The sequence below is a fragment of the Aptenodytes patagonicus genome, chromosome 5 (assembly GCF_965638725.1).
Source record: "Aptenodytes patagonicus chromosome 5, bAptPat1.pri.cur, whole genome shotgun sequence".
Taxonomy (NCBI): domain Eukaryota; kingdom Metazoa; phylum Chordata; class Aves; order Sphenisciformes; family Spheniscidae; genus Aptenodytes; species Aptenodytes patagonicus.
The window spans coordinates 15308286-15334583 of NC_134953.1; the positions used below are offsets into that span (position 1 = coordinate 15308286).

Here is a 26298-nt window from a genome sequence, read left to right on the forward strand (position 1 = left end):
ACCGTGACCCCTTATGCCACATTTCTCTTTGCAGTGAGCTTTCCAGTGCACCAGCTTTCCACCTATCCAGGGAGTCCTAGCACCCCCAGTCTGAAGTAACAAAGGATTGACTGTAGGGTCACTTCAATCCTAAAAAACATAATTCAAACCCCAAAACAAAAATATGAAGGGCAAACGTTTGTTCTTTATTCACTTTATGAATACTGCATACATAGTATAAAAAAAACCCCAAATGCTTTTAACACCAGTCCCTAATTCTTAGCTCCCTGCTGGAGAACACCAGGAAGGGGTTTTTTGTTGTTGGCTTTTTAAAGAATCTGGCAACGTAGTAGCCCAAGTTGCAGATCTTCCTCGCCTCCAAATAAAGAAGCATAGATGAAGATTCTCAGCTTACCCCTCATTTGAAAAAAAAAAAAGGGGGGGGGGGAGGGGGAGGGGGCAAGTGAAGGAACAAAGGCTTTTTCTTAACATTTAGTGCTCAGTTCCACAACCGGTTTATATATAGAGAGAGCTTCATTCCTGAGACCACATGAATGAGGCTCACAATCAGAGATTTAATGGGAAATACAATTGACTAGCTGCTGCGAAAAACGAGAAAACTATTTACTTTGTACCATGAACAAAGCCGAAGTTGTTCTACCAGTTGCAAAGGCAATGAAGCATTTGCAGTTTGAATTTATATCCACAGAATCCTTTGATTTTGGGAACTTTTTGCATGCGTTACAAAACAAGAGGAGTTGCCAGATGTTCCATGCTTTTCAAATCCAGTCCTTATTTAATAGCTATAGAACTGTGAATTCAGAAATCTGGGGTTTATGCTGCTAGTTAAAAGGCAAAAAAGCTCTGTGGGTTCTGGCTATGAACACTTTTTCTTTTTTTTGCAGTTTTCTAGTGTATACCTACACCCTCTTGCTTTATGCTTTACAGCTGTGCTGCTTTTGAGGCAGTTTCTTAACTGTATGACTTAAGTATCTGGCATTCATTTTGTTTATTTTAATACCATGGTCTAGCTTTATCCTTATTCACTGTGATACCTTTTAAAAATACTAATTTATGAAAATGTAATAATAATGAAAAATGTAATTTTTTTAATTTACCCAAGTATTGCATTAATACTGTTTTCCATCCTATGAACTAAGATTTGTTTATCCACAGTAGGAGCTGTTGGTGCTACTGTGCAGCTGCTGGCATGAATTGAGTTACCGTTTGTTGCACTACCTTCTTGAGACCCACTGAAGTGGCAGTTCAGAGAAGACCATCCAACACATGACTCTTAAAAGTAACTTACCTGAAGAGGTTATTCTTCTATTCTGATTACATTATTCTGCTGTGCTGTAAAAAGAAACTAGTAGAAAATAGAACTGGAGAGTAAGACAGATACGACTGACAAAGAGGGAGGTGTAACTATACAGGCACCGGTGATCTTGGCCAGTTGAGACAGGTAAGCTGATGATACATGAGCTACTTCATTTGGATGCGTTGCTGAGAAAATTGTGAAATTTACCTGCGCTGGGCTATTCTGAAACATATACAACCTAAGAGATCAGGAAAAATACACAATCAGGATGGGATATTCAGGTTACTGAAAAGCAAGTTTGACATTTAGAGTATTCAAGCTCCATTTGCTTCCATGTTCTTAGCAATCTGGGAAAAATTCTGCTATGAAAAAGAGTGTAACTAAGTCAGTTCAGTTGATGATACAGAAATTCTGGAATTAAACTGCAATGCTGCAGAGATTGTTAGTGATAATTCAGACTGCTATTTTTAAATTAAAGGATGAAGTGGACATAACTTTGCTTCATTCGTTTCACAGTATTTTTTCTATAGTCTCAATGCTAACCTACCTGATAGTGCAGTATTTTATTATGACTTTTGCATCTGGAAATTACATACATTTTAAAGAAATGTAAAACAAAAGACACAACTACAATCACTCAGAAAATTGTTTGTTTTAAGGTACAGGGTTCCAATTTCACTAAAAGGAAGGACTACTTTAATTCCACGTGTACTGAGACCTTGTCTCCAACTACACATAACAAATACACCCTAATAAATTTAAAGAACCAAACATCAGTAGAAGCTAATCTTACAACAGAGACCAGTTCTCTACTACTGAAATTTGCATTTTCCTAATTTGTTTAAAAAAAAACAAAACAAAACAACTTGGTCCACAGACAAAGTAAAATGGGTAAAAGTAAGTCTCAGGTGAGCGAACGTTGTCCTTTTTATTCATTTCCAGTTGTAGCGGTCCCTTGGAGGTAAGTCATAATGTGTTCTCTCTTCCTCTTCAGGTCCATAATCTAATGGCAGACCATAATTGTAATCAACTGTAACAACTGGTAATCTTTTACTTTGTTCCATCTCTCTGGTAGTTTCACCTTGAAAAGGTTTTCTTTCATAGTCTATTGAAGTATCTTCTTGGTGTACAGATGAAGATGGATGCATTGTTCGTGAAGAATATGGTGCAAATCTGTTTTTTCCTCTATTAAATTCATCTGAGGGATGCATTCTCCTATTGTCTTCAGGACAATTTGGTCGATTACTGTAAGAAGAACAAATATGAACAGTGAAATCCTTAGAAATAAAACAGCTGATTTATAGTTGGTGGCCACCATTAGAAACTAAACTTGTGTAACTTTGAAAGAACAATTCAGACCCTCATTCTTGTTTTTATCCCCTAAAATTAAAATCCTCTCTACTGGATGTTGCAAACTTGTCTATATTAATTTTTCGATTCTAGTGGTTAAAATTACAGCTCTTTATAGTAAGTAATTCTACTAGAAGATGTTTTGTTTCAAGTGCTGTTTCTAATTAAAATTCCCTGTTTACAGAGTTTTTCTCTACCTAGGGGCCATTTTTGTTCCTAAGCCTATGTTTTCATTTTTGTGAATAATGTGTAATAGTAGCTCCCTAGTACATAGTATCAACAGGCAATAATATACTTTGGATTTATATCTCCAAACATTTTAATTATTAATTCTTCTGCAATAGAAGAATCACTCTCCTACAAAATACATATGGAAGGATCTAAAAATGCATATATGATAGATATGCTTTTTGTTTTGGATTCTCTTTACTCTCAAGTACCTTCCTTACTTTGTAAAATAAGTGGTGTATAAAGCCAATTCAGAACAATCTTTGTAATTTTAAAATCTTCTCCCTCACTGAACCATAGATTAATTCAGACTGGAAAGGATCTCTAGAAGTACCTAGGGACACCTGCTCAAAGTAGGTCTAATTAGATGAGTTTGTGCATGGCCATGTCCAGCTGAGTTCTGAGCATCTCAAAGGATGGGGATTTCACAGCTGCTCTGGGCAACCTGCTTCCGTGTCTGACCACCCCACGCAGTAAAACTCATTAGCTTCTTGTAGACAGTAGTTAAGAGTTAAATATAGCATCTGTGTTTTGCTTTTTTGCTTACTGACAATAGCTTTTCATACTTTGTAGTACGTTAGCTTGAACTGTCCTTGTCACGACTTATGTCAGGGATTCTCAAACCATTTCATAACCACACTCAATATAGATGGACCACAAATGAGTCACATTATTTGCTCAGTGTTCATATTCAATGGTTTAAACTGCATTTAAGCAAAAATATTAACATCAATTTTTACACTGTGCAGTTAATTTGTTTCTTTTTCTAGCTGGGAAACTGGGGGAATAACAGTATAAAGGTAAGTCAGAAAACAATGTATGAAATCTGATATTTACCTGTAACTTCTGTTAAAGTCATCATTATCAGACCCATAATCTCTCTGAAGTGAAGGAGATGAAGAGAAATGAGGTTCTGGTACATTTTCATGGGAAGAAAAAGACTGACTTCTGCAAATAACCAAAAGAATCGCATGTTAAGAAAAGTACAAATGGTTGTAAGCTTTTGAAAAATATGCGTTTATCAAATGAGATAAAAATCTTTTTACTTTTAATTAAAATTTACTTAAAAGTTTAATAAAAACTATCTCAATTGTATTAACACCTCAAAATGGTATGCTTCATTGTAATGATATAATATCCTGTTTCAGCTGTACAATGGAAGAGATTAAATTGAACTTTACTAGCCCAACAAATATCTGAAATGCATTCTGAAATATTAAAAATATTTTGAAATACTATGTCAGAATCCAATAGGTTTACTAATAAGTGATATATATATTTGGGAGAATATAATGCAGGTTCAGAAGCAAAGGGATTTCTAAAAAATTATTAACTCATGGAATAAACAAATGCAAGTCAAACTTCCTTGTAGCATTACTGTATCTCTGTTTGGCTGAGGGCATAAATAAAATTTTGTATCGTCTTCTCTCTTGAGGATTGCTTTTTAAATGTAAGTTTCTATACAAAACAAAGTGGGACAAAGAGTTTTGTTTCAAGCTGACTCTAAAAAGGTAAAGGAAACACATAAGCTTTAATTTAAAGGAGCACAACCTTCTAATTTAGGAAACATTGGCTTTCAAAGCTGCAACACTCCAGCTTACAATCAAACCCTTCTGTAAGTCAAAATAAAAAGAGTTAATTAACCGATCGTTTATATATGATTTTAAAAGAATGATTAATTGATTTAAAATTAATTTATTTTTAAAAGTTAATTAATTTGAAATTTAATTTAAAAGTGCTGAGGTTTACGTTTTTATTCTCTAATTCTGGTCTTACAGCTCAAGGATACTTTACCTGTCTGAACACCATTCACGTGGCAAGTCATCGTGACCTGGATGATCGTGAAAAGGTTTTGGCCTTTGTCCATGCCCTTTATTAATATAATCAAAATCTTTTAACTGAGTCTGTTCCTGTAAGTCATCATAAGGCTGATGGTCATGAAAAGGTCTACGCCTTTGTCCAGGACCTTTATTATCATAATCTTTTAGTTGCATCTCTGTTTGTAAGTCATTGTGAGGCTGGTGATCATTGAAAGGTCTCAACCTCTGCCCACGACCCCTATTAACAAATTCAAAATCTCCCAATTGCATCTGTGGCTGTAAGTCATCATGTGACTGATAGTCATGGAAAGATCTCAGTCTTTGGCCAGGACCTTTGTTGACACACTCTAACTCTTTCAACTGCATCTGAGTCTGAAATTCATCATGAGGTTGGTGGTCGTGGAATGGTCTTCGTCTCTGGCCACAGCCCCTGCTACCAAAATCATAATCCTTTGACTGACTGTCTTCCTGCAAATCACTGTGAGATGGATGGTCAGGAAAAGATCTCTGCCTTTGTCCACGGCCTCTGTTAAATTCAATGTCCCTCGATTGTCTCTCTGCCTGTAAATCATCATGAAACTGGTGTCCATGAAAAGGTCTCAACCTTTGTCCAGGTCCCTTGTTACTGAAGTCTAGGTCCTTCAGCTGCATGTCTTCTTGATAATCATCATAAAACTGGTGATCAGGAAAGGGTCTTTGCCTCTGTCCTGGTCCCCTACTGTAGTCCCAATTTCTCATCTGCATTGGTGCTCTTAAATCATCCTGAGTCTGATGGTCATGAAATGGTCTTCGTCTTTGTCCAGGTCCCTTATTAATGAAATCAAAATCTCTCAACTGTATCTGTCCTTGCAAATCATTGTGAGAGTGGTCATCATAAATTCTTAATCTTTTCCCAGACCTGTAAAGAAGTTTTTGTCTTAAATAGAACATCATACTAATAAGTACTACAAGTCATTAATGAAAACAAGTTTTTTTAACTGAGAATTGATATGAAAGACATTGCAAGTATATAGGTATCAAAGCTACTAAGAACCCAAACTATAAGATTATAAAACTTTCAATGTCATAGTAGAAGCTGTGACAAACATTCAATTGTAATTCTATAGCACTGTTAAACAGGCAAACCCAGTGATTCAAAATTATTTAAAAATAATTGCAGATTACTGTAGAGTAATAAAGAAGGACAGGCAAAGTAAAACTCTAAATTTTTCCAAGTGAACTAATTACGGACTTCTAATAGCACACATTCTCTTTCTTTCCCTTATCTTTTCACTGTTTCATGAAATTCTGTAAATATATTTTGCACGAGTAAGCTATATTCATAAAACCTCTTTTAAATTAGAGTATCTACAGTATTTTCAATAAAAAACAATTATCTTTCCCACAGTGTGGTTTTTTTGGCTTTTGATTCCATGTTTCAGCCTATTACCCCTGAAAATCTTCATTTGGGAACCGCTCTACATGTCCTTCCATTGCATGTGGTGGGGGAATAATATCTTCATCTGAATCCCATACATCCATTCCAAGGTTACTAAGAGGAATAAAAACATGTCACATAAGCTTCCTTTTTTAAAACATATCATTGAGAGAGTAAAAAACCCACACAAATTCTTCAGTTTGGAATGACAGAAATTTTTGTATGTTAAGTTAAATTTACAGACATTCGTAACTTAGTAAATTTTAATCTTGTAAATTTATTTGGGGAAGGGCTGCAGGGAAAGCAAAGAGAATACCTAAACTTCATAAGCTTGGACCAACATCCTAAAGGATGTGAGACAAGCACCATACCTATTCAAAAATCTGACACAGGACTAACTTAATCATGCACAGACTATAAAACAATGATAGCAGTAAAACAAAGGGCTTTCAATTAAACTAAAAAGACGCAAATCAGTCAGGTATTATTTTAAAATCAATCTACTGCTACAAGGTATCATTCGCACAAACAACTTAGGAAGATGTAAAGGTTAGCTATTCTTAGGTGAATATGATAAGCATAAAATTCTTACGCATCAGGGATAACAACTACTATGAACACAGGAGTTGAGAACATTCTTCCACCTTCCCATACTTTTTTATTCCTAAAACTGTTGTACTTTTTTTTTTAAAGTATCTGGTTCTATCATGCCAACAGCAGGCAGATCATAGACCTTACAAAGAAATCTTTGCAGTGGCTCCTTTCAGCTTATAAAGAAAGAATACAGACTCAGTACACTTGTCATAGGATGATAAAACCACACCAATGTTCAATAGTAGTTGTCAGATTAAAAAAATCTTTTGAACTATATAAATTCAAAAGATGAACGAAGGAAGTACACTGCACTTCATGTTATTCATATCAGAAGTCTTACAATATATGTGTAGTTGCATATTAAAGGTTTAAGGGAGGGTTAATTTTGGCTTATGACTGGAAGTGAACTTTTCAAAATACCAGTAGACATACTGGAAAATCTTACCCATACAACTAAAAGCTTTTGTTTACCTTCTCATTGGTTGTGTTCTGAGATCTGTGAGATACACAAGACCATCCATGCGATGACCTCTAGCATCGCCAAAAGCTAAGAAAAAAAGACACAAATCTAATGAAATGTGCTCAAACTGAGCCACAAAAATGTGAAAGGCAACTTTCTGTTCACCATGAGATGCTGAATTTGAAACAATTCTAACCTGGTATTAAATACTTCAGCAAGCTGGCAATGTTGCAGCATTTTTTTTAAACAACTGAAACTAGTAGTGGTAGCAACCTATGACTGAAAACCATTCAAAGCAAAAGGAAAAAAAAAAGATTTTAAGCAGCTGAAACATACTCCTACTATGCTGTCAATTTGCTAATGCTGAAGCCTTGCCTGGAATAGAATCAACAGTCAGAAAATCTTCTATGGAAGCCAGCAAATTAAGTAACTCTAAGGATACTAAAATAGAATGGTAGTATTTGTGAATACAATTGTAGTAATTGAGAATTACAACCTAACATGTGCCTCAGTTCAAACTGTATAAATACCTTGGATTGCTGCCTCTGGATCCCAGCCTTCAACATCTATAAGATATCTGAAGAAAAATATGATTAGATTATTGTCCCAAAGGGATTACAGGTTAATGTATCTTTTGTGAACAATGATTTCTGTTTTTATACAACCCTTACCTACATATAAGGTAGCCAGTTCTATTGATTCCATTAGTACAGTGAACGCCAATGAGTTTCTCTATCAAAAAGGAAAACAGTCTTTAATAGTTCAGAATGTGAAATTACTAAAAAATTAGTGCAAGACAAAAAAAAAAGCTGTACTTTTCTAGCAAAGTAATGACATAATGCTTGCTATTTACAAAATTATACTGTCACGCCTGTAAAAGAACAGACACATCCAGACTTTGTCCTCTTCATGCCGGATCTCTAGCAGAGTTAGCTCACTACTTCCAAACCTGTGAAGACTGAGATTAACTCTGCAGAACGTAGGAAAAAAAGAAAGAGGAGTGATGACAGGTAAAGTGGCTGGCCTCAGCCAGAACTGCAGGAACAGCAGAAAAAGAATAAAATACGGTTTTGAAAGCAAATCTAAACAAGCAAATGTAAAATTGAGGAACTTAACTTACAGATTCTCGTAAAACCTACCAAAAGGAGAAAATAAACATAATACCCCAGTGTCTAGGAATATGAAATACATTACTAGAAGAATTCATTTAACTGGACTAAAAATTTGGATCGTTACTGGGATGAACCATAGAGATGAGGAATTGAGGTTCATGTATGGAGAAAAGAAGCACTCTAATTGGAAACAGTAATCTCTAAAGAAATCTTGTCTTTTTTGGAAAGGTTATACTAATCAGCTAAAGGCTAAAAAGCAGAATAACTTACTATTATTAGGGTGTTTCAAATGAGGTATTTCCAACAGAAATAGGGAAACACTAATATGGTCATGCAAGGCACTGATAAAACCTCATCCAGACTATTCCATACAATTCTAATTACCCATATTTAATGAAAAAAAAATTGAAATATGTATAGAAAGGGCTACTATAATGGTCACAAAAAAAGTTTAAGATGGGATCTAGGAGGCTTGTCTTAGTCTGTAAAACCAAATCTGAGATACTGAATATAATAATGGGCATGGAGAACAACAATACTTAAGGGCAAAGTTGGCATAAGAATAAATGTGTATTAACTGATTGAGAGTTTTCGGCTAGATTTTAGACGAAAAACTTTAATCATCAGAAGAACAAAGTTGTGGCAGAGATGAAGTACTGACAGTGTCTTTGAAATGGGACTTTGATAAATTTTTGAATGAGATAAAATACAGTTGTATGCCACAGAACAGGACAGTCACATTGCAATGTAAGTTTATTATAAGTTGGTGTCCTAACTATTCAGACACTAAAAAAACCCCAACTTCTCAAATATTTTATGTAAGAACAATATTGAGAAATTTTAGGGGTAGTCTAAAACAGAGGGCAAGTTACAAACGAGTAAGTTAATAAAAAAATGAAAGTTCTCCCAACCCTGAAGTTACATAAACCCTGTCAAAATGGTCTTACTAGCTGAAACTGCAGGTCTTCATCCAGTAACAAATTAGGAATTGATTCTCTCAATTCTGAGAATCAGAAATAATTAGATTAAAATACAAACTATTCTTTGTCACACGAAAAATCACTAGATCAAAACTAGAAGAAAACTAGTAATTTCCAAGTAATTTCCCTAAGCCAAAAAAGAGCAAAGGAAGAACTTACACACTAACTTCCTGAGCAAGGACAAAAGCTGCTTCTTATACCTTTTAATTTTCACAGCACTTTTAATTCAGGCTCTCATACCTGAGATTTAGGTCAGAGCTCTTTCACAAAACAGAGCTGACCATCCACAGCAAAACCACGGTTATGCTCTGCAGCAAAAACTGTATGCACTTGGGCAGTTAATATCTCTACTTTCTCACAGAAAATGCCAAAGTAACCACAGCAAATAGCATGAAAAAGCTTGAAAGAAGCTATTGGTCCTTCAATATTGGATAGACAAACAGTTGAAATCTGCCCACAAAGAATCACTAGCAAAAAAAGTGAGAGGGTAAAAGCTGCAAACAGGCTGTGGCAAAATACATGCAAATTTATTTCTGCAAAAAGCGCCTTATACCATCTCAGCAAGAACTGTACTATTGCATAAATACTGAAACAGCAGCAGATCTACACTGTGGAAACATTGACACTGTGTCTGTAATATCATTTTTAAGAATTGCTAGGATATGAGGGCAATAATGGACTCATAAATCAAAAAACTGCTACGTCAGACTAAACCGACTTAAGTTGCTCACATGTATCAGCGCCTATTGCCATCAGAGAAACCCTGTGCCATTTAGAACATCCATAAGGGGCTGGCAGCTGCCCCCGATGGTAGACAACCTGGGTCAGACAGATGAAAGCCTTGTTGCAGTTGCTTTGACACACAACGCAAATATAATACTATTAGGAAGGGCATTTAAGTTACTAGTCATTTTTGAAAAAGACATGTATTGAATGCAAAAAAGATATGTAGTGCTTCACATAATGTATCTTATTATGATAGCAAAGTGGAAAGTGCTATGGAAGGTCTGACATCCCTGGTGTCTGAAATATCTATCGAAATTAATAAATGATACAGTTAGCTCTGAAATAAAATTTTCGGGTTTTTACAGCATAAGATGCTGATATTTACCATTTCCCGCATTTTCCCACAGGAATTTTCTGACCCATTTTTTGAACTGTAGGATAGTAGCATTATCGGGGACTTCAAGTCCAACAGTATAAAGTTTCTTATACTGCACACTTTTAGGTAAATCCTAGCAACAAGAAGAAAAAAATAGTAAAAATTATTGAAGTCTTGCACAATGAAAAACCTTAAGCAGTATCTAACATAATGCCAACGTAAAACAATAGTTCAAATCCTGAATAGAAACTGAAAACAATCTTGACACAATTCTATAGAGATACACTCTCAGAAACTACCATTTACATTTCCACTTTAAAGACCTGACCTCAAACAAAGAACAGTTTCAACATAAGACTTATTTATCTCTGCTAATAAGGCAGCACATTAACTAGAGACCAGATTCTTGTAACTCCACTCTAACCCATTTTACAATTACTAGCGATATTTGTCCCTCCCACCCACAATCATATATATACTCACATACTCACGCCCTTAATGCTTACAGCCCACGTACGTTCAAAGATTAACATTGTTATCACACTGCTATTTATTCTCCTTTTCAATAGGAGGCTGATTAATCACAATTGTTTGGACCATACTGGTAAAAAATTTTAAATTAATAAAGTAGTTTAAAAATGTACACTTTCTCAGTGGATTCCACTGAAGATCAGTAAAAAAAGACCCTAGGAATAAATGAGAATGTCTTCAGGGCAAGACTGTAAGCCTTCTGCATCTTTTCTGCGGTGCCTGGCACTGAAGTCTGTATCCATTATTCTGAGTTACCATAATACAAATAAGCCACAAATGCAACTAGCTGGGAGGAGGAGTTATTTCCTCTGTGATAAAGCATTTAGTTTCTATTGGAGACACAAAATAAGTCTAGATGGCTCACTTGTCTATTCCAATTCAAGGTAAGCAAATGCGTAAATACTTTAAAACAGAGGTTGCAGTAACTAGCTTATTTTGTTATTATGCTTATATTACCTTAACTTCATAGTATCGCGTGGTATATGTTAAATCAATAATTAATCCAAGCTCCACATTTAGGGCTTTCATTGCAGCAATTAAGTCTTTTGGTGTAAATTTCTGGGTTGGGGTAAGCCTCTGGTTAATTGCCTACAATGAAAACGGAAAAGAAAGATTCTCTTTTTAAGTTAAAATAATATGACGTTTGTAATATTCAGCTGTTTTAATTAGGACTAGGAAACATCAGTATTCAAAAGGGAATGTTTACAGTATCAGAACTATATCCATGTATTATATGGTTAAAAATTAAAAGGAGCCAAATAAAAGAAAGCAAGAATTTGTTGTGTATTCCTATTCAGATAAAAATGCAAGAAAACGTGAGAATTTCCACTTGTACAATGTTAACAAACATTATTAAAATAAGCACTAATTTGATAGACACAAAGATCCTGCAAAATGCAGCATGTATATACTGATTTTTAAGTAACTAAACATCAGCAAAAAGTAAAACGCCACAATCCCCTTTCCCCCAAACATACTTTGTCCTGCACAATAACACAAAATTAACAGTGTATTTCACATAAAACATTAGAAGTTGTGATACAAGAGTTCATTTCTTCCAAAGGTTTTAACTTTCTCCCCACAAATGTTGTGCAGACATTTTTATCCCTGCTTCATCTCTTGGCAGAGTGTACTTGCATGTCCTTTAGCATTGGGAAATATAAGACTAAAATACGGTGACTAAGAAAGCTGCATGTTGGTGGGTAAAGAATAATTAATTTCATTTGACAGAAACAGTGGGGAGAAATGTTTACTCACCCTATTGTAGCTGTGCTTTTTGAAATGTGTTCTTCACTCTAGGTATGAAAATGCCTCATATACGCAAGACTGGATTTTCTCTGAATAGTGCGCTTGTCCATTGTGAGAGCCTTTTGACACAGGCTCAGCCACAAACAATAGAGACAGTGGCAAAAGATGCAGCAGCCTCAACCACCTCTCAGTTCCTTTGTCAACAAGAAATTCAAGCAGACTGGACTCAGAACTAATGGAAAGGAAGGCAGCCACAGACCACACACCTCTTAGAACCACAGATGCTATAGTGTAACTAACCATTCCTTCTTTTGATTGTACGGATTATGATCTAAGATGCTAGCAAGCACTTATCTCAAGTCTGGAAACGGACACAGAAAACCAAATTAAAGAATAAACAACAGGACAGTCCTATCAAAACTGGTATGTGATTAGGAAGCTTGAGCTAAAAAGAGTAGGGTAGAAAGCTTATAGAAGTATTCAGTCCTATGTGTTTCAGATACTGGTGCACTGCTGAAAAAACAGTGGAGGTTGTTGAGGTTCAAACAAAAGGAACAAGAGTCAGTTATCTCACTGCTATTCAGCAGTGATTTTTGGTAAAATCTGAAACTGAACTTACTAACTTTGAGGTGACAACAGTGAATCTGCAAAGGGTCTATGATAGAAAGTTAAAGAATTTTTTCTTTTGCTATGTGAAGTCACACAAACTGAGGTGGAACACAATTTCCAAAATAAGATATGTCTAAACATATTGCTTGATTGACCGAACAGTTAAATGTGTTATGAAAGACTATGTTTTGAAAGACTATTCTGGAATTTTCTGAAAAAATCTTGCTGAGTATTCAGTAGGTTAGGTGTTTAATTGGGCTCTGAGAATGTGAGAAATCTGTATCAATTCTAAAATCCTTCTATGACATGGGAAAGAACTTGCCCAGTCCTTACTATACTACAATGTTACTGTTAGCATTACAATGATGAACCCGAAAGGAAAGACAGAAAACCCTTCCAAGTAAACCCATGACCTTAAAGCCTTTACTAGCAGCACATCTTCTGCCAAAACAATAACCCTCAAGTCTTGAAATACTGAAAATACGCTTTCTCCCTTTGGGTTAAATCACTAATCATCAATTTCGTAATAGGTAGCAAAGAAGGAAACTGCTGTATATTTAAGAGGTCTGTTCCACCAATTTAATAATAGGACTTCTGACAAGACTATGACCAATCAGGTCTTCAGCGTTTCCAGACAGATTTACTGACCTCCACCTTCTTTGCAAAGACATCACAGTTTAGCCAGTTATGCATTTGATGTGTATTCTGCCACAAACTCTATGAGCTTCAAGCACAGTCTCTGGCAGACTTGTCATTTCTGTATCTTGCACAGTTGAGACTGAACAAACTGAAGGGACAGAAATGTTACAGATCTTGCTTTCTTGGGTACCAGACTTTCTATCTGGCCAAGTTCAAAAACAGCTTCACAGAACAGGGATCTATGCCCCAGTGAGATCAGTAGGAATCAAAGTGAGCAACACCCTAAAGTAGAGTGCCTACCTGTGATATATAAACGTTCTCTGAGAATGTCTGCCCTTTTTATGATCTCTGGTGGAGCTCCTTCCAGACTATCACAGGAGCTACAGGGGAAGAGTGAAGTTAGCAACGAAGTATCTTCCTCTGAAATCTGGAGTGGCAGGGACAGGGAACTCGAAATACACGCACTGAACAAATCCTGCCTAGAATAGTGCGTCTATGCAAAAAACTGGTGCTGGATCAAGTGGAATTACAGGAGCTGATGATGCAAAAATCCCCTCTCAAATACCTCAATAGCAAAGAAGCTAATTATAAATCTACTGAATTTTATATTCACTGCTAGATCTGTCCACTGGCTGTCTTTGGTAGAAAGACACACGGCTATTGTACTATCCATCAGCACCACGGAGAACATGACCAATGTCACGTATGAGATCCTTGGTGTCAAAGGAACCAAACCATCACACTAAATCTGTAATAGCAGCTGCAGGAAGCAAACCCTGCAAGCATCCCACTTCAGTCATTGCTGATAAAAGCAAACTGAATGGTGACTGAAAACGTAATGGGCAATAGTATACCCAAAGAACGACATTTTTTGTATACGAGTACTAGAGTGCCATCTGTAGACTACAGCTTAGACAGAATATTTACTCTTAACTGCTAAGGTCATGTCTAGCCACTGAACTTTAAAAGGGCTTAGAAACTTCTACTTCCTGTGTATCTGAAGCAAGGACTTGTAAGAGTTAATTTATACAGCACTTGTGTTAATTTATACAGAAGGGCAAATTTGCTCTATGCCTCAATCCACCAAAGAACTGAAGAGTCTAAAAAAGACAGCCTCCACATTTTGTATTGTCACAAAGAATTAAAAGATCTGACGCAGTGTATTTAATAGATTAAGATTGCACTCCTTGTTAGTAAGAATGTAAAGGAAGTACTAACACATTAATAAAAGAAATCTATAGAGACTTATTTTTTAAATATACTGCATTCCTCCAGATCACTGACGCTTTTTGCTTATGAAACTGGTAATCTGAATCTATAATTTTAAAATTACTGCAGTGGCTGGTATCCTTTAATGAGTGCTTTGATTTCCGTAAAATTGTATTTTGGCTTACATAGATTGTTATTCGTATCATAATCCCTTCCATATGATTTTCTTACAACAGTCATGAAAAGATCATTAAATAAGAGAATGAATTTAGGCCACTTAATAGTGATCAAATGGATCGTGCTGATTGGTTAGAGATTTTATGATTTTAAAAAGATAAATAAAAAGACTAACACCAAATACAAATTTTAAAAGAAAGAGAAAAAATACAGAATATTATGTAAAAAAGCCACTAGTAGATGACTGGAAGGGCTAAATCTGAATAAATTATTTTTTCATAAAACTTTCCTGAAGTTTGCATGAATATTCATGCTAGTCTTCATTACTTTTGCACTGTATCTAATAGAGCCAATCTGTAGTTGCTTTTTATACATACCCCTTTTAAAGGTACTTTGAATGCAATAAATCTAGTTCCTGGTATAGGCTGTCCAACTGGTGTCAAACTCCGCCATCTGTAATGAAACAAATATTTATTTTTAAATATTTTCAAATGACATGATTCAACACAAGACACCCACACCTTCATGTAAAACGTCTAAAAAAAAAAAGTTCCTCTTTGGTAAAGCAAAGCACATAAAAATTATGCTCCTTTAAAATTATAGTAACTGACTTCAAATTATGGGAAGTATCTTACAAGTATCAGGCAAATCTGGTGCCATATTTCACAGTTTGAATATAACAATTATTTCAAACTTCTCCAAGGAGAAAGATGTGATAGTTATCTTTTTTTCTACGATGGGCCATGCAGCTACTAGCATAATATATTAAGATTTAGATTTCCAAACAGCAGGATCGAATAGTTCCTAAAATTCCTTGACCACATATGCAAGAAATCGTAACTGATGTGCACAAGTTTGAAAAAATGACCAGTTAAACCCTGAAACGTAAATAAAACCTTTTTAAAAATCCATCTTCCATTCGTAACCTGCCTGTTTCACCAAGAAACTAACATCTTTTTAGAATAACTCTAAAAAGTTGTTACTATATATTTGAATAAAATTAATAGATTAGCATTATTTTGGGATAAAAGAAACAGGGAGTTGCCTAAAAGATGCTGGAAGAATATCAACAGAATATTGCTACAGCACTGATCAGGGCAGAAGCTTATTTAGCACACTACACAGCTTAAATAAAGACATTTTTATTGTTTGCAAGTCTAAAGTCAGGAGCCATAATAAAACAAGTCTTTATTCTCCGTAGAGCACTACCACAAAGAAAACACTTAGAGATATTGTGCATGATTAGTCTTATCGTACAGTAGAATTATGTCCCCAAATCTGCAATTATTCCATGAAGTGGTTTCAAGGTATCATCAGGACATTTGAAAACAGTCTTTTTCCTTCCTTCTTCTTCAACTTCCAAAATATTCCTCCCCTCAAAATGGTAGGACAGCATTTACAAACAAGTAGCACCAATATAAAGCAAAGCAGATGGGTAAGGTTCAACAGGTAAAAAAGTATTCTTATATTATAGTTGGTGGTAATTTTTCAACTTGGCTGAATCAAACACCTTTAAAAAGTTGTCATATGCTTGCATCAATCATTTAATTGACAATGAAATGCAAAGTTTACTTTTATTAAAAATACAAAACTTCTAGATTTTGCCAATGTGTTTACTTTGTAATATGCTGCTTTTTCAAAGAAACATTCTTGACTGCACTTTCTCTTGGTACTTTGAAAAATACAGAGAATATGCCATCACACCAAAACTTAGCAATAATCACCTACTAATAACGAAGATTTGTTACAACACTCATGATACTAGTAATTCCAAAACCACAAAGAACTGGTATTCACAAATTCTCCATTGTACTGAAAAAACTCTTGACGTATCACATTTCAGAGATTTCAGGTTTTTTTTAAACAGTACGAAAAGCTTTGTCTGAAGAAGAGAACAAGTTAGTCAGCAGATCCATTTTACCTTCAAAGAGGTCACTTACTAAATTTAGGACTTTTATTTCTTCTCCTCATGTGAGGACAGATTATCTCTATGACCTCAGAAGATGCAGCTGGATGACTTAAAATCTACATGGCCTTTTTGCATTCTCAGCTTGTACCTCAACTATTAAAATACAAAACATTTTCGTAAGATTCTTTAACACTGGTGTCCATTCACTTACAATTTTCTGAATTAATGTTTAAATTAATCTCTTCCTTTACAGGGAGCATCCAACAGCTTCTAGATTCCTTTCTGATTTCTATAAAACCACATCATTTATGAAATAAACTGAATAGTCTATTTTAAAATATTCTAACCACAGAGTATTTTGCTTTGTTCACAATTCCCATATGGGACCGTAACAAAAACCAGATGTTGGCTGGCAAAATTTTCAATGAAATATCCATAATTATACTTGTCATAGTATAGAAATCCTAACATTACCATTCATACATGCTTGGAAGTCACAAAGGAAACACACAGCATGGTGACTGGAAGCATAATTGATACTAACAAATTATGTAACAATCTACTACATCAATGTCTTTAGCACTAACTTATCTTTTTCGTCTTCATCATGAGCTAAAGAACAGATTGAGGCTCACGATGTAGACATACAGATGCTTAGTTTAATGGATAACAAATGAAATAACAAAAGAGTAATAATAACGCAGCATTAGGAAGGCTGTTGCAAACAGCTGTCACGTAGAAGACAGAAGGTGAGAAGGTATAAGGGCAAGCTAGAGATTAAATCACTGAGAGGTGTTTGCAGTAAAACCTTTTACTAAATTCTGAATTATTGCAGGAACTTTGTACCTCATAATTGCAACGAGGGAACAAAAACAGTCTCCTACTTCATATATTCCCTTAGCTTAGGATAGTTGCATATGGGGAAAAAAGCACGTTCTCAATCACCATAGCCTGAAAAGCATTGCTCAAAAAATCACGTATCATGTATTATCGAAGAAAAGTGTTCTAACTTGAGAAGTCTTCCCAAGTGAATCTTCAAGCTTGTAACCTTTGGAGTCTGGTAGTTGTACACTAGTTGTAAAATATGAAAACAAAAATCTGAGACTATGTTCAATTTACCCTAGTTTAAGATAGAGAAATTGTATATGAATCCATTAAGATCATAAACAGCGTAAACGGACTGAAAATATTACCAAAGCTAACAAAAACCGCAACATAATGAAATATCTTAGTTGCAAGGAGTGCTCAGTTAAAAAAATAAAGAAACAAAATCTACAGAAAAACTGTGAAATCCACCCTGCGCATTGTTTAATTTTTTCTCATTCACTTCATCTTAGAAAGGTACTAAATGCTGTGAACCACATTTAGACGTATATTTAATCTGAGCTACTGTTAAAATTAATGACAAAGTCAGGTTTAGTACCAGCTCCTGCCTCTCGCTAATGTTAATAACTCTGGAAATTACGTGTCTTTATTTAAAACAAGGAAATGCTCTTCCTGCTTTTGCTCTTAAACTTCCAAATAGAATTAGAAAATGGGCTGTACCTGGAGATATAGAAACTAGTGCCGCAAATGCTGTCATAGAAATAAAACATACAAGAATACGATATTTTTTCTTCAACCTAGTTCAATTTCTCTTTGGTGTTACCTCTACCAATAAAATGTACCAAATGCTTTACAAAAGTAGGATTTAACCTGATAGCCAGCCATATTCACATATACATGTTTAGAAACATTTTGAAGGAAGGCAGAAGTAAAAAAAATCCCAACCACAAAAGAGCAATTACCTTATGTAGTAAGACAATTTAAAAGATGCCATAGATTAGAAATTCAGATCTTTTTTAACCTGCTTTCTCTTGGAAAACTGTGAGTGGAAATCTACCATGATTATCATAAATACGAGCAATTACGAGCCAGTAAGAAATAATCAAAAAAAGGCTTAAAAATCTTTTTTTTCTTTAATTAGCAATGTAACAAAGACTTCGTAAAAATTCTGAACTTTTTTTCACATTAAGGGATTGACAAAACAATGCACCAAGATTACACAGTTTATTGTCAGACCTTAATAAACTTGGGTTTTTATTCTCCTGTTTTTAAAGCCGTTTAAATCCTCCCAAAAAAAAATCTGCAAAATCAGCAAGAAACTCAAAAGCTGCTGACAGCTCTATGGTAGAAAATGAGCAGAAGGCACTCTTCATCAGAAAATATAAAGGGTATGTGTTCCATGTTATCTTTAAAATGATATTTAAAAAGGAAATTTCAGCATACTGCTGCAGAATTAAAAATTATCTCAAATTGAAAACAGCATATTGAAATTAAGTACTTAAGAGAGAACAGCACTTAAATAAAAAGTGACATATTGCGCACACATGATACGTTTTCAATTACAGCTTTATTTTTCTAAGTTTTCAAACAGGTAAACAATCCATGGACTACATGCAAACCAAGACCTGAAAGTCAACAAAACATGTAAATTAACCAATTATTTAACTATTTAGCTTTTGCAGTTCCCACTTCCCTATCACATTTTGTCTTCATCACTCCCCAACTACCATCAATTATCTTAAAACACAGGCAGAATTTTGCTTGCCATTCTGAACAAAAGAATCACTTCTTGGTTGAGAAAAAGTGTTGAAATCGAACTAAAAAATCGTTCTCCTTTCCCTCTGAAATTTCTGTGATGCTTGAATGGCTTCCAGTTAAATAACTAACTACAATTATTATTGATACTACAGACTCTAGTCAGCTAATCTGTTAGAGGTTTTTAAGTCTAGTTTACATGAAAATATATTACTCTGCTTATCCATTTTAATTTAAATGAAAAGCAAGCATGTTTTATTGTCTTTTTAATATAAAAATTTCAGAGCTATTCAGTAAAACAACAGAAAAGAAACTAGCTTCATGCATCCTAGCAGAAGTTTACAAGACGTGATCTAGATTAACCCAAGAATCTAGCAGCAATATGCTTTGTAACAGCAGCAATTGGTGAAATGGCCTCTGTTCGAGGACAAAAGAAAAAAACAAACTGCAACAAGCTCAGAAAAACACTTGTAAAAAACAATCAGCTCCAAGACCAATCAACTGAGGATCATCAACAGGGCCCGCATAGCTTCAAGTGGGATAACAGAAGACATTATAGAAATGCCCATGATAAAGACAAGCTTACAGTAAATTTGAGTAAGGCAAAATTTAGTATTCATCCTGAAGCCTCTTTAGTTAAGCTCAAAGGTATGTTGAATACCAAGATAATAATCCAAGCAAAGAACATTATAATAGCTATATTTTGCATAATCTTGCTATTAAAAAAATGTGATAGCAAAGATGCTTATGTAAGTTTTTAAACATACAAAACTACGTATCAATGAACTGCAAAACAGCACAGATTGTAAATATCACTAATATTTGTAATTATTCAACACAATTTTGAAATCTAGTTAAGAAAACTTTATTCATTTGATATGAGCATAATTTGTAGTTGTTAAAGTAAATCTTACTATGAATCAATTCTAAAATTTAGAAAATCATACTGGAAGTTATAGCTACTATATCCCCTTAACAGAAATGTTAAACTAAAATATGACAAAACTGTGTGTTCCACACCTGGCTCTACTAAAAGTTTTAACTGAAGCAGATAAAATACGCAGCTGTATGTAATTCATACTCAATCATTTAAACAGATGGATACCTTGCTATTTATTTTCTTCTGTGATTTTTAAAAAGAAAAATATTATGTTTCATATAAAGATATTACGTACATTTTTAATGGCAACCTAGACAAGAAAGCTACTAAATAATTCATAGGTACAATACAATGGAAACACTGAATTGGAAATAATTTGGAAGTTTCATGTCTTCAGTCTGTCAGATCCCCGTGACAGAGTTACATAAAAATATAGAGCACAGCAAACTGTCAACAGATAGCCTACAAGTTCTTTATGGCAAAACAGAACTCGGTCTTTTCTGAAGCTTAAACCCACTTCAGATCGCCTATGAAACTGATGCTTACATTAGCATATTAAAAAAAACCCCAACTCTATACTGTAATACCTCTACAGAGTAATTATGGTATTTTTGACAGGAAAACAACTTGAGTATAAAAGGAAGTAAACTCTCTTATCTTACATTTCTGTATGTAACATTCAGTTCAGCAATAACGTGTTCCAGTATTCCAGAGTAAGAGAAACTAGTACTGAACTCAAGGCATCAATTCAGAATGATTTTCATCTAATAGTTAAAAATCAGTTTTAGTAAAACAGTGTAAATAGGTATACATTACTCAAAAGCTACAGTGGGTGGAGAAGTAAGTCCAGAGAGCAGTACCTGAAGCTATGCTTAACAATTCAAGGGTTTCTACAATTCTGGAGCCCCTCATGAACATCTATGATTATGAAGCAGTTATAAGTTTAGAACTTATCTGGGCAAGTGAATTCCAAAACACCTCAAAAAGGATGATTATTATAACCATAGAGAAACTCAAGTCTGAAATATTGTCAGCTGTAGCAAGATCACTTAGAAAATACTACTTGGAACCTCTTCTCCTTTTTTTGGCTACTGGTACTGCATGATATACACACAGTTTTATTTTCTAAGTGGCTTCCATACCTCTACGGACACCAGATTCAATACTATTCCGCTGAAGAGAAGATAGCCCTACAAAGACTGTGACACACTGTCAAGACAGAACACATACTGAACAGCTCCAAAGTGAAAGGGAGGGAATACAGCTCTTAATCATCTGTTACAACATAGATTTCTCACTTTGCTTTTCTTCAACCCCTACAAGTGGGATACAAATAAGTCATAGCTTGTAAGAAAATAGTGTGGATGTAAAGCATGGGAGAAGTTTCCTTATCATGTCAATAACTGCATAGCTTTGTACTTGTGGTGTATTGTAACACAAAATATGGACCTTCCAGTCTTATAGCAATGTTATCATTACTCAGGTATTATAAGAAGTAATTTCTCTCCATCCCACGTTTTTAAATGAAAACATTCTATGCCTGATGGTATGAAGCACTTTTACTTTACCAGGAAACTCTCACCTTACGGTAACCCTTCTCTCCCATCCACCCTTGAACATGCACAATCAGTTAAGCCATAGACTTCAACATTCCTGTCTAAATGAAAATGCTGATGCTTTTAAGTCTGCACAGAAACAATTCAGTTAAACATGTATGTTTATGGTGCATAGGCAGAAATAATTTGGCTTTGTCCTTATAAAAAAAAGATCCCACTCCTGGTATTTTTTTATGCCATTTAAGGGAAACATGCAAGAAGGTGACATTTCTGCAGGTGCTTTTCAGAACCGAACCTGAGTTTATGAAATTATACCCACAGTAGGATTTTGCATGCTGATGCACAAACATGTACAGATCTGTAAAAACATCATAGTATTTTATGACTGTTCATTATGTAACTTGAACTCCTTTTACTGGCTGGTTCTCCACTACAATATTACAGTATACAACTACTGAAGGACAATAGCATTTCAGACACTGCGAAGAACCAGAACTTGACTATGTGGTGGAAACTGCAGTGCAAGGGGTCACTTGAATCTCGCTTGTATACTGATGTCTCACTTCGTTACAAAATTACTTCTCCAGCACTACTTTCTAGGATTGAGACTGCAATGGACACTGTACACCTTAGCTCTCCTCCAAGACATTACTGGGAAAAGAGAGAAATGCTTTTTGCTATGGAGGACTACAGAAGTCTTGCTTCCAGTCCACCTCCTCCTCTCACTGCTGGAGCAAAGACTGTGCAAATAGCATCAGATCAAACTCAGGACAAGGGCTGAGTGACGGACACAAGAACAAGAGTGGGCCAAGAAGAACAAGGTACAAGACCGGCAGTGCAGATCCAGTGGCAACACTGGCAATTAACACCACTTTAATATTACTTTAGGTGCCAAGTACACTCAAAGTGCTGATATCTAGCAAGGTTGCGCAGTGCTACAGCACAACCCTTACATAAAGGCAACTTTAATTATACTGCAGACACAGTATTGTAGAAGGTGATAGTAATTAGCTGACCAGTTAAAAAAAAATTCACCATTTCTTGTTTAGTTGCACTTTCCCTAGCTACTTATAACTTAACTGAAACCTCAAGTTTATTGTATTGCTTTAATTAGCATAATGGAATTTGGAGTAAAACTGTTAAGAACTGTATGAAGAATTGAGGCAGTAACAGAAAGACAATCTTAAAAAAATGTCTGTATGTAGTATGACTTTCTTTTGTTTTTCTACTACAGTGTTTCTCCCGCAGTATCATTAAAAACAAAAGAGTTACTGTTAGATTTATTGGTATTACAATACTGTGATATGATTGAGGTTGTACTTCCATAGTATGCTACTGTCTGGACTGGTCCTTATCCTATAGCGTACCACAATCTCACTTCTACCAACAACTATTTCTGGGGCCAGTAAACTGCACGTGCAGGATCACCTCGGCTAAAAATAATTTCCTTAAGTCCTCTTCCAGGGCTCACTGCTTTTTTTTCCCCGGTGTACTAAACTAATTCACAGTGAAGAACTACAATGCTGTGCTAGCACAAGGATGACATCAATATACTGCTGCATGCGATTGGGAGACAGACAATTCCTTAAACTCCTTTACTGCCAAAAACCCAATACTGTGGATGTCAAGCCTGATTTGTTAATAGTATCAAAAAGTAAGTATCTGGAGAAGCTGAAAGCACTTCAGTATCATGAGCTTTGTCAGTGTAACACTAGCTTTATAACCAATTACTCCACAGTAGATGTTTCTCTCTCCTTGAAAGATACACAGGTATTAGTTTCCGATCATATAAGCCAAAAGTACAGTCCACTGCCTCTTCCATACTTAAGAAATGCACGTAGCCTGAAAGCTGCTCCAGTTCAAACGCAAGGGGGAAAAAGAAGGTAGAAAGGAGCACCCCATTCTCAAAGTTTTAGTAGTAATTTCCAAGTATGGAGAAAACAAGGACGACAGTCATCCTTTCAGGCTTTCTGCATTACTGCTTGCAAACCTAACCCACTTTAGCTCAATTTTGTCCAACTTTTAACTGAAATTTCATAGAAACTTTCAGAGAAAGACATGCTTAAATAGCTTTTCTTAAATTTTATTCTAATTTTAATCCCTGAGTTTGTCAGCTATGAAAAAAACTTCAAAGTTTCTTGAAGTTAGTTTTAAAATTTTGTTCATCTTTTGTTTCTATTTATTGCTTTTAAGCCAACATATTTTGCAGGAAATCATGCTTTTAGTATTTTATTGCTCCCCTTAAGAATTTTCTTAATAAACTTATTTAACACTTCCCCTGAAACCAGGATAATGTCAACCTTTCCTCAAACAATGTATAAACTGCAAGTTACTGTCCCATTACAGTGTGCCTTTATATCTCAGCACACACCCCTATCCAAGAAGTTTGTACTGATGTCAGCAGTAACACATGGGCTAAACTTTTAAACTTGGACTTCCTTTTTTTTTTTTCCCCCAGTAGAGCTAGAGAATAGAACTATATCTGTTTTAAATGAGCTCATTCTATGGTCTCTATATGCACTCCCAATCAAGTCATAAGAAAGCCTGTATAGTGCATTTGGGGTTTTATTATTATTTTTGCCGATAAAACATTTTTGTTGTCGTTAAAAACAAAAACGCAGGATGTTTCTGGATCTGAAGTCATGAAAATATTCCTTGATCACATACATGCAACCACCTGCTCCCATCTTATCAGCTCTTCCCCCACTCCTTGTAGCAAACATCTAAGTAGTCAGAAGGATGGACTACTCTCCCATTTCCCCAGTAAGTATACACCTGGGGGTAAGAAGGTTAGGAAGAAGGGACTGTGTTTGGTTGATGAAGGAGAAGTGTTCACAGACAGGCTGGAGCATTATACTCACCTGGGGGATGAAGGGCTGGGCTGTTCCTGTCTTGGAGAAGATACCTACCTTACCTGGCTGTAGGTGGTGAAGATGCTTGTGGCAAGAAAGCGCCTGGGGCAGTCAGTGCCCCTTCTCTGTGGGCAGGACCGTGCCCGCTCCTGCCTCTTGCTTAGTGTGAGGGATACTTACCCATCAGGGATAGTATTCTTCTTTACCATGCTGAAGGCAGGAGCAGGCAGAGCAGGAGGCAGCGGTGAAAGTGGGCACTGCAGCAAAGGAGAGAGAACCGCGCAGTTAACACGGTGCTAATCTCTTTCTCCATCAGTGGGCCTTTTCACAGGGCTGACTCTCAAGTAAAACAAACCAAGCAGTCAGCTGGGGCTTGAAGCCATCCTGAACAAGTTCTGCAGCTTGCAAGCTAGCCTATTTTCTCCACTGCTACAGTACGACAAGAGGGAAAGACAACAACTCACCTCTCCTCTCCAGGAGATCAAAAGAAACAGAGAGGAGAGGCAGCAGGTTTCTCTCTAACTCTAGCAGCAGCGCTGCAGGGATGAAGATCTTCCTGGCAGTCCCTTCTGTCCCTCTCCTGTGGCTCGGAGCAGTCTGTTCTGCCCTTGCGCTCGCACAGCTATAACTCTTGTCTCAACGAGAAGAAACTCCAGGCAGCTGCAAGAGGCGAGGCCGGCACCTCAGCAAGGGAAGGATCATCACCTGCCCCACTCTAACCTAGACGGGTCCGATCCCGCTAGACCCTGGGCACCGTCAGCGCCCGCCGCTCTCAGTGGGACCAGAGCAGGGAGGAGAGGGGCGAGGGGAGCTCCCCCCCTCCGCGGAGGGCCCATGTCCGCCGCTCCAGAGAAGACGCTTGAGGCTGGCGCGAGGCTCCCTCCTCAAAGCCGCATGTCCCCGCGAACGCAGGGAGCCCCGGGCAGGACCACCTCCGAGGCCGGCTCGGGGCGCTCTCTTAGCGGGAGGCGGCCCAGCTCGGGGGAGGAAAAAAAGAGACCGGGGCGGGAGGGGGGGGGAGGTCGCGGCTCGACTGCGGGGGGCCGAGCAGTCGGCTGTCGGAGAGGGGGTGGGCTGTGCGGAGAAGGGCGCGGGCTGCAGCAGGAGTCGGTAACAGAAAAAGGCCCGGGCGAGGCGGGGCGGGGAGGACCGGGACTGCGGGCGGCCCGTACCCTGACAGGATTTCCCTTGCAGAGGAAGGTTGTTGCGATACCGAACGTTCCCGAAAGGGTCTCGACTGCGCCTGCGCGGCAGCCGGCCAGCTTGCCGGGAGGGGGGATTGCGCCTGCTCCCCTGGAGCAGGGCCGGGGAGCGCCGAGAGCGCCTGCGCGGCGGCTGGCGGCCGGTGAACCGGGGAGCCGCTCCTAAGCGTGCAATAAGCTGCCGGCCAATAGGACGGGGGCGTGCCTCTGCGCGTGCGCGGCAAGCCCGTGGGTGAAGGGGCAGGCCTCGGAGCGCATGCGTGCCTAGGAGGGCGCGGGGCGGGGCTGGGGCGCATGCGCAGCGGCTGGTGGCGCGAAGCGCTCTCGGGTGCTGTTTCGGGTGGGAGGTGAATCGGCGTTTTCGGCGGAGGGGACTCTGAGGTGCGGCTGCAGCGGCTGGTGGGGGTCGTTCGGCTCCTTTCGGGCTCTGTGCTGGGTGGGTGAAAAGAGACGGGTGTGCTTTTTCTCGGTGGGAGGTTTTGTGTCGGGTGCAGCCCTGGAGTTTGGGCTCGGCGGCCCGGTCGAGCCGTTGAGTGAGCCGTTGTC

General features: G+C 37.1%; 1 protein-coding gene across 1 annotated transcript; it reads right to left on the bottom strand.

Annotated features, from left to right (window-relative positions):
* Positions 1–463: 463 nt before the first annotated feature.
* LOC143160720 (uncharacterized) lies at positions 464–25807 on the bottom strand. The gene is made up of 12 exons (XM_076338802.1): positions 25723–25807; positions 24731–24807; positions 15151–15226; positions 11348–11479; positions 10370–10493; positions 7838–7898; positions 7697–7743; positions 7178–7253; positions 6125–6226; positions 4670–5593; positions 3713–3823; positions 464–2542 (listed from the first exon to the last, which is right to left on the bottom strand). Exons 2-12 carry the CDS (start codon positions 24757–24759, stop codon positions 2230–2232), a joined length of 1995 nt encoding a protein of 664 aa, XP_076194917.1. The 5' UTR covers positions 24760–24807; positions 25723–25807; the 3' UTR covers positions 464–2229.
* Positions 25808–26298: the final 491 nt, after the last annotated feature.

Bases quoted from the DNA above. Each gene is read 5' to 3' on its own strand.
- LOC143160720 (XM_076338802.1), bottom strand. From the start codon at position 24,759: ATGGTAAAGAAGAATACTATCCCTGATGG. The intron at 15,227-24,730 runs GTAAGTATCCCT...GTTTCATTACAG, and splicing joins AAGAATACTATCCCTGATGG to ATGGCGGAGTTTGACACCAG. The intron at 2,543-3,712 runs GTAAATATCAGA...TTCTTCTTACAG, and splicing joins GACTTTAACAGAAGTTACAG to TAATCGACCAAATTGTCCTG.